Here is a 10,805-nt window from a genome sequence, read left to right on the forward strand (position 1 = left end):
AGATTTGCTGCAGCCACAGCCGTCAGTCAGCACCTGCCACTCTTTGAGGAACCTTGAATAATATCAGTTGCAACACCACAAAATGTCCTTCTGTAATTAGGAAAGGATTGCTTATTTGAGTTGATTTTTTTTTATTCTGACGAATAATTTCTACACCAGTTGTGCAGTAAAGAGTTATTTATTTTTTGCTAATTCCATTTTTATAAAACAGTATGAGTTAACCAACTGTCATTAAAAACATTTATGATATTTTAATAGCGCTTTTCAGAACAAAGTTATAGTTTTTAAAGTGTACAGTCTAAAAAAAAAAATAAATCAGTCAATTCTTGGTGAAATGTAAAATTTGGTCTTTTTTTTTTTTTTTTTTAAAGACAAATGTAGGTTTTGTCAATAGAACTTCCGGCGTTAGTTTTTAAAAAATGCCATTTCTGATGATAGTTTCAACAAGAGTTAAAAACCCAATGAAATTAAAAAAAAGCAGTAGCTCAATAGAGCCACACGGGGGCGTTGCTTTGCTCAGCTTAGAAGCCAAATGGTGACGAAAAAGTGAAGGGCGCCATAAAAAAAAAAAAAAGTCAATATCAATTGCATAAATGTGTGCAGGTCATTTCGTTCGGTATATCTCTCTCTGACGATTTGCACGAAGAAGCAGCAACAGAAAACAAACTCGTGCTGAAGCCCCTCCCACCAGGTCAACGCATATATCTCCATCTGCGTCAGCTGCATAGGAACGGACGGACGCCATAGTTCCTGTTGTGCTAAAACAAGGAAGAGCCTAAAGCCGAGGTGAGGACATACGGCAATAACGTCGGTTTTCTTTTTATATTTTCCTACTTTTGCATGTGCTGAAAATAATACAAACAAATAAAGCTCGGTGTTGAAGGTAACGTTGAACATTAGCGCGAGAATGTCAGGAGTGTAAACAGTGGAGGGAAGCTAACCGAGCTGTGACTGATATTTCCCACAGTAAAACAGCTGATAGAGGCACTGATGGATCTTATTTGTGACGGTAACATCCAGCAAGTCACGTCTTCTTCACTGTAAATCTCTGCTAGTGAAGCTAACAGCTGCCACCGGTTAATGTGTTCGGTGTCATGGAATTTAATTAGTTTGAAAACTGCTAACGAGCAACGAGAATCAGGAAGCGTTGTCACGAAATCATTTTTTTTTTTTTTTTTTTTTATCAAAGCTTAAATGCATAAAGAGGCAGCTTATCGATCATAGACTGGAAGGTTTCCAGTGTTGGGTAGGTCTTTAATCCAACAAACCCATAGATGATGAGGTGTCGAGTCGTAAACAGGCAATGGGAAACAAAGGGCGTTACCGAGTTCAGGCTAAAACCGTCTCCTCTCATAAAACAATCTAGTCAAATAAGTTGTGAATGCAAAGTCCTGAGCCGAGTTACTGCTGCACAGGCTGTGTGTTCGTGTTTTATTTCATTAAATATACATGAAAAACCATAACTGGGTTAGGCGTTGTGGGACATAGATTTCCAAGCATCGCATAGATTGTAATAGAATGAGATGGTGAAGGAAATGTAGGCAGTTTCAAGTGGGCATTACCGACATTAATCAAATACATTTTTCATGTTAGCCTTTGCAACTTCCACAATTATAATGAGTTTATGAATTTTAGCTAAGCAAAGTTGCTGGGCTTTAGGTGATTGTACTGTACTAAACAAAAATGTGTATTTAATTATGTGCATGTGGGTTTCAAACATTATGTTTGCTCAGGTTAAACTGATTGCCCACTCTAAAAAAAAAAAAGGCGAATATTGGCCTTTTTTATCAGCCGGTCAAAATATTTGACTTGCTCTACTTGCTGCTCATCATTTGAGTGTCCCAATCTGAGGCAGAGCTGAGTTATATTTACCACAGGTGGTCGAATAAACATCCATGTATCCATATCACTGCTGGGAAGCAACTCAAATTGTGTCTTCTTATGTGAGAAGCTTTCAAACTTGAATATTTAACTGGTACTACCTTGATATGATTCCTGTGTTTACTTGTAAGAGTTTTTTTGTTTTTGTTTTTAGAGAGAAAAATATTGGATTGTAACTCTTATTCAGCTGTATTAATGTGTTATTGTTGATGATAGAGTATCTTGCTTGCGTAGTCATATCTAACTGTGCCCTGTTGGTGTCAGGTTCCTGTGACAGAGTTCGTACTCCTAAAGATAGGCACAGCAACTTTGATATGAAGTCTAGGAAGCAGCATGGTGGCTGGTTTTAGTGTTTACACGAAACCGAATATGTGACGGTGTGTCACATATTCAGTCTAGCACATTGCCTTGACAAGGCTCGGCCTGAAACACACTGAAATAACGCAAGTCTGTCTGCTAAAGTGTAGACTTCATCTGCTGTTGTATTTAGAAAATGGTCATCTATCTACATATCTAGACTTTTAGCCGTATAACCTGTCTGTTAGATCATTTTATCTTTCAGTAATGTACTTTGGCATCTCGTCTTGACTTTACAAGGTTCAAAGCAATCCGTGATGGACTCCAGGTCTCGGAGACTTCCGTTTTGTCTGTCCAGCTCCAGATCGTCCTACACCTTCACCCCGGCGGTCTCCTCGTCACTGGGATCCAGCAGGCGGTACAGCAGGGACCCAGTGCTGAACAATGACCGCTTCCAGAGAGCATCATCTCCCTACAAAGCAGACGCAGATAAACAGGTAGTGATTGTGAAACACTCTGGCTTATTGCACATCGGTTTTATAGATTAAGATTCCACATACCCTCACTTAATTCATGAGAACTTTCCATAAGAAAGGAAAGGTATTTTTCCTTAAGTTATTTTTTCCCGTGCATGTTCCCAATGCATCCTCTTCTAAGATGGGAGAACCAACTGCAGCTCCTTTTAGTGTTCCTCTCCCTCTGAAAATGACTTTGATGTCCTTTCCTATCTCCAAAGAGCAATCATTTAAAGGAGCTCTTTCCTTACAGGTTGCCTTTGCTGCATGATACAGTAGCTGACTGCGTATATCAGTGGTGCATCAGCCGACACTCCAGGGGTCTTTTTTTAGGACAGCCTAGATTCCTTGTGTGTATTTCAGTCCTGCTGCTCATCAAGGTCCGTTTCACAGGATAGTGTTTCTTTTTGCCAGGGTCTTGTTGAGTTGTTCCTGTTCTTTCTAGAACAGTGAAGGTACAGGGTGTGGATGTAGCAAATCACATTTTAAGCGATTTAAGGATTATATCAAGTTCTGATTATTGTTGATGATTTAATTTGTTTTGCATACATAAAGGACATACAGTTAGTCTATTGCAACATTGCTCATGCAAAATTCTTATGCTTTTTTTTTTCTTTTGTGAGTCTACAGATTTGATCTTCATAGAAGCATTGCTCAGATATGAGCTCCGGCTAATGCTTTGTGTTCACTTTCATTTTCTTCTGAAGAGTTCTCGCCTCCTGAGCTCGTCAAGAGATTACAGCAGTTCTGACACCCGCTCCCCCAGCTGGAAACTGCCTTCTTTGACGTCCTCTGGCAGATCTTACGACCGCCCCTGGGTTGAATCAGCTCTCAGCAGTAGGAGCAAAGCGGTACTGAAGCTTGCCTTTCATATGGGGTCACACAGCTGAGATCTACTAAAAGATCTCAGGTTAGAGGGAGAGTCTTTAAAGGGGAGTCATTCAAACTGTCTTTTTCTTTTTTTTTTTTTTCTCTTCTCAGAGTGATGGTGAAGGGCGGTCAGGGATCTGCTCGGGTGTTCTGACTGCCAGCGATGATGCAGAGTCGAAAAGGGCCAAACTTTCATACAGCAATCGCCTGTACTCCAGAACAACCAACACTTCGCTCACAGGTTCCGGCTACTCCAGTAACGTGCTCAGCAGCAACAGCAGAGGTTTGTCATAGCTCAAACTATTGAGCCAAAGCAATTACTGGAGATTTATTCCCAGCTTAGATTCAGCTCTACACATGGGAAGAACATGATGAGTGCTAATGCATTTCATAATAATCCCAGGCAGCTCTTAATTTACTGAGAGGGAAAATACCTCAGTTTTATCTGTAATTGGATAAAAGTTTAATGTAGCGCAAATGAACTTATTTCATATCAACATTTAGCTGATTTGTTGGGGATGGAAATCTAGTAAAATATTTTCTGTTTTCAACAGGCGCAAATAACTCGCTTGATTCATCCTGGGGTTCATATCGTTTACTCTCAAGACCGACCCCTTCCTCCACGAAGCCCCTGCTGTCCTCCAGAGAGCAGGAGACGAAGACTGAGCCCGGCCTCTCAAGTCTGGGAGAGAGAAGAGCGAGGAATTCTGGACTGGCTTCCTCACTGTGTACGCACGATTTATCAGGTAGTGCAGTCCTTTTAGACTTGTTGAACTTATGTGGTTCATGCTCTTTCGTCTTTCAGATCAAACTGACAGGGTGACGTCCACATATGCACAAGGAGCTCGACCAAAAGAAACTACCTACTCTTCCTCATCCTCCGCTGTGAGGGAGAGCTCTCTGAGTCGCCACGCCTCATCCTTCTCGCAGCAGCCGACGTCATCGCAGCTGCATGACTTGAGCAGCAGAAGCACGGCTCGTTTCACAAACGCTCCACCTTCTCTCCGCTCAACTCAGGAACAAGCACGAAGCTCCCTGTCTTCTGGCGTATTCGCCTCCCACTCCTCCTCATCCTCCTCCTCATCATCCTCCCACACCCCTTGGCAGTCCACTCCCCTGAGCAAACCAGAGCTCGCCCTCCCACGGCCGTCCGCCGAGGGCGGAGAGCCGGAAGGCCGGAGCTCCACGCGCCGCTTGTTGTCTCGACTGTTTTCGCGGCGTTCCAGCCAGGACTCTTCCAGCTGCTCATCCAGCGTTCGCTCGCTCGATGACGACAGCCCGTCTACCAGTGGGGAGTCTGTGGACAGCGACGAGGGAGCTGGGCTGTCCAGCGCAGACCCAGACAATGGAGGTGCAGCGACGGCCTTGGATAGCCTCAGGAGTCATAGAACGGACCTTTCTACTATCCAAGAAAGCAACCCGGGTCATGGTGGGCTGGGCCGGTCCGGAACGGCTTCATGGAGAGAACCTTCTGTAAGTAGTAGCAGCAGCAGCGGAGGAGGAGGGAGGGGCTCATCCTGGCTCTCTGCCCCCTTCCGAGCCCGCTGCCCCCCCCTCCTGTCCCGCCTCCGAAGGTATGCAAGAGAAGATGGCCCCCACTCCCCTTCAGGCTCAGAGCAGGACTGCAGCCGTCCGCAGCATTTACTGAGAAGGTGGGATGACCTGGAGCATAAAGCATCGCAAGATGATGATGAGGAAGAAGATGAGGAAGATGAGGAGGAGGAGGAGGAAGGAGCGTTTGCTTTGGATGCTTTCGCTGAGTCTTATGCTGATGGAATAGAGGATGAAGCGTTGCCTGAACTGGAAGTTGTGTTTTCGCCTCGCCGGCAGCTGGGAGTTCTGGAGAACCTTTCAGCCTCTTTGGGACGCGGCGAGAGGCAGCCGGAGTCGGACCAGAAGGAGAAGACGCTCTCCAGCAAGGACCAGGAGAAGCTGCGCAAGATCAAAGAGAAGTAATTCATATGATCTTTATGTTTTTAGAAATGTGTGTCTTTATTTTTGTCAATTTATCCTTTAGTAAATGGGTTGTTCTTGAAAGTATAAATTTTAGGAGACTGTGGAAAAGAATCCTTACTTCTCTCTGCTGCCACAGACTGTTGATGGAGGATTCGGACGAGGAGGAAGGAGACCTGTGCCGAATCTGCCAGATGCGGGAGGAGTCTTCCTCCAACCCCCTGATCCAGCCTTGCCACTGTACCGGCAGTCTGCAGTTCGTCCACCAGGAATGCATTAAGAGGTGGCTCCGCTCCAAAATCAGCTCAGGTAACCTCCAGATACAAGAACTGTTTTAGGAAACTACAGCATAGCGTAATCAATTACATGTTCATGTTGTATTTAGGAAATTACATCATGGATTCTGCAGGGTCCTAAAAAGCCATCTTGATTTTTAATAGTATTGCACCAAAAAGTCTTGAATACTCCCAGACTTTTAAAACTAGATTTAAAATCACATTCTATTGCATGTGGTTCTTTGCTGAGGTAATAGGGTTTCTTGCTGCATCATCCAGCACTAGCTCATATAGACGATGTTTGTTTTTACCCTGTTTAAAAACGAGGATTTCAATGGTCTGCTTAATTTGTAGCATTGTTGCTGGATAACCTACACTTGATGTTTCAGCCAGTCATAAAACATCAGCTGAAGTTAACAGTTATATTTCATAAGTTATTATGCAAGCTAAATGTAATTTAGAAAGCTAAGGAGTTTATTTTCATAAACCTTAAATTTAAATGAAGTTTTAAGACAGTCATTAGTTCTGTTTTAAACTTGGGAAAACTTCCAAATGATGGAAGTCCTTCCTCTCCTGTCTCCTTCCTTTGCAGGAACAAACCTTGAAGCAATCACAACATGCGAGCTCTGTAAGGAGAAGCTGCGCTTGAATATTGATAACTTTGACATCCAAGAGTTGTACAGGACACACGTCCAGGTGAGTCATTCCTGCCCTTTTAAGAAAACTATTACTGTGCCATCTGACGCCTTATTTAGAAACCTAACACGGAGAAACTCACTTTTGTTGGTGCTGAATTTATTTGATGATTTTATGTAAAGAAACAAAATGAATTGTATGTTCTGTTTCCATTTGCAGCCTATTGCAAGGGTGATTGTTGCATTTTGTTTCCTTGCATGGTGGTGTGGGAACCAGCCAGAATGAATTGTTCACTTTAAGATTCTTGCAGGGATAATCAGTTAAACCAATGGCCAAGATTACACATGCCTTTAATTAACAGTAAAATGTGTGCTGAGGTTGCAAATGAAAGGATACAAACAAGAGCATTTTGCTGTTGCTATAATGATAAATACAAAAAGGCCTTAAATGAATACCTGCTCTTATAAATTTTTTTTATATAATTAACAGTTCAGAACTAGTTTATTAAGGCAGTTTTACTTACTTACAGTTTTATTCCATCGGTTTCCTGTGTTATGTAAAATATATATTTTTTCCTTCCTCCAGTCAGAATATGATGAATTCATCAGCAGCGGCCTCTACCTGGTGGTCCTGCTCCACTTCTGCGAGCAGCGGTTCTCCGACGTGCTCGGAGCTGTCGACGCAGCCGGGGTGAGAAAACACACACCGACCCCCAGACGTTCACCTGTGGTCTTAAATTCTGGCTTTAAAAACAGCCAATTTTGTTGGCTTTTATAATCAGAGTCTGCACTACACAAGATGTCTCTTAACAGATAGCTGCACGTATTTAAATTTGTGTCAGACCTTAAATGTTGTAAAATCGGACAAATCTTTGCTTTATCATCAGTTGTTCAACCTGGTGAGAATTCTTCATGAACACATGGACAGTCTTGAAAGTATGTTACCCACTCCTTGTCTCCTGGCTCTTGTTGAAAATCCTCTCATGTTGCTAAAGAGGAAAAACAAATTTTGTGCATTACATTTGGGGGAAGAAAAAAAAAAAATCTGATCAAATAGTGGCGACAGAGCTTAACGTGATGTTTCTGGATTTCAGCTTCCACTGGAGAAAGCGACGAGGAAGAGCAGGACAGCCGGCCGTCTGTCGACTTCTCCGACCTGGACTACGACGAAGAGTACTGATCATCTTACCGTGATGTAGTTGTAGCTCACTCGGTTTTTCGCCCTTCGCTTTGACGTCATGTTCAAGTGCATCTGCAGCGGGACACCATGCGCACAGAACATGTTTCACCATTGTCGCCGGTGGCTTTCGCACGTATGAAAACTTGGGATGAATTGACGCATAATATTTTGAGTAAGACCACTCTGTCTGTTTTTTCTTTTGATTGTGCACTTTAATTTAATTTTAAATAAATCTTTTTAATGGTCATGCCACAAGTGCTTTAATGGTTAAATGAGGACAAGAACTTTTTACTCCAATTAAAAATACTTTATGTCAGAATATAAAATGTGCTTATTCCTTTTGCTTTCCTTTCTAATGAAAATAATAATAATAAAAACTAAATCACGGTTACCCCATCAACTTATTTTATTTCTTGTAAATGCTCTATGTATTAAAAATAGTTTTCAGCTTTCAGTTTGGGAATAAAGATTGCAAATACTCCTTTAAGTGTCCTCTTGATTCTATCCGATAGAAATAGGGCAGGTGTCCTGGCACAACATCCAATCAGGATGAAGCTTACGTACAAGAATTACTGATTTAATTTGGGCTTTTTGAGCTTTTAAAATTACACTTAAAGTGATCATGTAAGCATTTTCTGAACTTTTTTTTTTTTTAAACGTTGAGAAAAGTTTGGTTATTTAGACCTGTTTTACAGGTCTTTTATATGATCTGGTCTGTTTAGGTCTGTTTTACACAAAGTTCAACTTTAAAACATTTTTGACCTCATGTGGATCAGAGAAAATTAACTTGAACCCTTTTTTTTTAAATGAAATGTCATGATTTATCTCCCTAAGATGGAATGGTTTGAATATGTACATTTCTTACCAGAACTGTACTTTCAGATTTCAAATTCATAAAACATATTGCTTGCAGACAAAACTAAGGGCCTTAACTGCAAGCAACATTTTTACAAATGTTCTTAATTGGCCCCAGCCAGTCAGTTTAATCCTCTGATGCACAAGTGGGTCCATTTTGACCCAGTGAGGTCATCATGTTGTAATGAAAAGTTTTCATCAGTTCATATTCCAGGTATTCCTTAAAAAACATGTTACTGATATGCAATTAAAATTTTTAATTTGCCTTTTATACATTTTTAAAAATGTCATTTTTATATTACTAGCCCATTCTTCCATAAGTGGGTCAAAAATGACACACATTCATTTCCTATCTAATGGGAATCTTTGTTTCTTACCAGCTGTGACAGTCAGGTACACATTTTTTTGAACCATACACACTGAGTCCTAAGTGTCCCCCTCTGAATAATATTTTCACAGCAATAACTCGGATATAAGCATTATCTTTATTTTTTTTAATCTCACATATGTATGTGTGTGTCAATCATGAGTACTGTGACAGTGATATTGTCACGAATCAACATTAGCCTTCTTCAAAGTTAGCCAACACCAGTTATCTAACCAAACTACCTAACATTACTGCCTACACTTTATTGTGCACGTGTATTATTTGTGTGTGTGGGCAGGTGTGTGTGTGTGTGTGGGTGTGTGTGTGTGTGTGAGACACCCTGGATGAGAAAACCAAAAGAGAGAGAATGTGTTGAATGACATGGAAAACCTGTTGATCGATGTGCTCAAGGTTTTTTCTTTTATCATCTCAATAAATAAAATAAAAATGCATAGCTCTAGAAATAAATGCAAAATTAATAAATTAATGAGCCGGAAAAGGATAGAGTGCTTTCTCCAGGCTGGGGAGGATGGACCATGTTATAATATTCATGTTCCTGTTCGATATACTGTGCTAAAGAGCCAACAAATAAACTATATTACATGGACAAAATGGTTACAAACTAACTCACAAGACAACAAAAATCTACGGATACATAATAGTAATAATGACAATTTAAATAACAATCAGACATAAAGCCATAGAATAATTACCAACTCCTTGCCAATGTACACAGATAAATTCTTCTTAATTTGTGTTTAATCATTACACTCTGGGATAATCGACCAATTTTCCCTAGTTAGTATGGACCTGTACAATACATATGTTACTGTAAATGAATTACTAATTTCAGAGTTTCATAAGAAAAAGGTAGAACTTTGTTACTGAACCTGAGTAGATTTTTTAAAAATTAAAAACACTTTAAGGTTCCAAGATTTGGAGACTTGAAATCAAATTAATAAATCATGTGAAAAGAAAGTTGCCCCCAATGTTTATCTACAAAGTATAACATTGTCCCCAATGTCAAAGTTTAGCCACCAATGGCTATCGTCATGTCTGATGTTTAACATTCAGTGTTATCGTTTCTGTTTAATGCCATCCGGGATGTTTAACTGTATCTCTGATGTTTACCATTCAATATCCAGGATATATAAAGTTGTCCCCGACTTTTTATTTAATCAAAGATAATGCTTTACATTATGCTTAATGTTATCCTTGATGAAGAGAAAAAGGCCGGAAGAAACGATAAAGCCTATCATTAAAATGAGGTCGATAGTTTAAATTTATCGTGCAATTAATTGATTTATTGTTTATCGCGACAGGCCTATTGTTCCATCTCAACAAAAACTGTTGATCAGCTTCCATAGCTCCCAGGTCCACATACCAGGTGGTGTTGAGAACATCTTAAATTCTCAACCATGAGCTCAAAACTATCATTCACCACCACAGACACTGAGGATGCATGTGGTGACAGAGGAGAAAAAACTTCCCTTAAACAGGAAGACTTTCCAAAATGAGGCTAACACTGCACCAATTATTTTAATTGGTTAACAGCTATGCAAGCTAAATCAATGTCTCATATTTAGGATGCATGTAGTGACAGTGGAGAGGATAAACTTCCCTTTAACAGAAAGAACAGGAAGTTGGCTCTGTATGAAAGGCCATCTGTCATTACCCCTGGGGATCTGAAAGGACAGAATAAAGACAGACAAAGTTAAAGGGCTGCTCCAGGAGTGTTTCTATAGGACAAAAGAGCGTTAGTTGAAGTAGAAGCTCCTTTGATTGCATTATATATGAGAAAAAAAAGTTAAATGGCAACAAAAGGTCTGCCAGTTGCTTAGTCTAGGAGAAAAAATGGGTTAAAACAAATTAAACACTGAAGGACGAGTCCCAGTCGATCCTCTCCAGCAGGAAAACATGGAGTTCAGCTGAAAACCTGCAAATAAGAGATGGTGGATTACAGTGTGAACATTACCT

The 10,805-nt window shown here is 40.6% G+C and overlaps 1 protein-coding gene across 1 annotated transcript; it reads left to right on the top strand.

The window, feature by feature from the left end:
* The first annotated feature begins 593 nt into the window (after positions 1-593).
* On the top strand, positions 594-8,087 carry march7 (membrane associated ring-CH-type finger 7). The gene is made up of 11 exons (XM_014469036.2): positions 594-786; positions 2,479-2,675; positions 3,401-3,544; positions 3,675-3,846; positions 4,118-4,291; positions 4,369-5,515; positions 5,656-5,825; positions 6,384-6,487; positions 7,013-7,117; positions 7,314-7,362; positions 7,521-8,087. The coding sequence occupies exons 2-11, from the start codon at positions 2,496-2,498 to the stop codon at positions 7,604-7,606; spliced, it is 2,331 nt and encodes a 776-aa protein (XP_014324522.1). The 5' UTR covers positions 594-786; positions 2,479-2,495; the 3' UTR covers positions 7,607-8,087.
* Positions 8,088-10,805: the final 2,718 nt, after the last annotated feature.

Source organism: Xiphophorus maculatus, chromosome 4, assembly GCF_002775205.1.
Source record: "Xiphophorus maculatus strain JP 163 A chromosome 4, X_maculatus-5.0-male, whole genome shotgun sequence".
Classification (NCBI taxonomy): domain Eukaryota; kingdom Metazoa; phylum Chordata; class Actinopteri; order Cyprinodontiformes; family Poeciliidae; genus Xiphophorus; species Xiphophorus maculatus.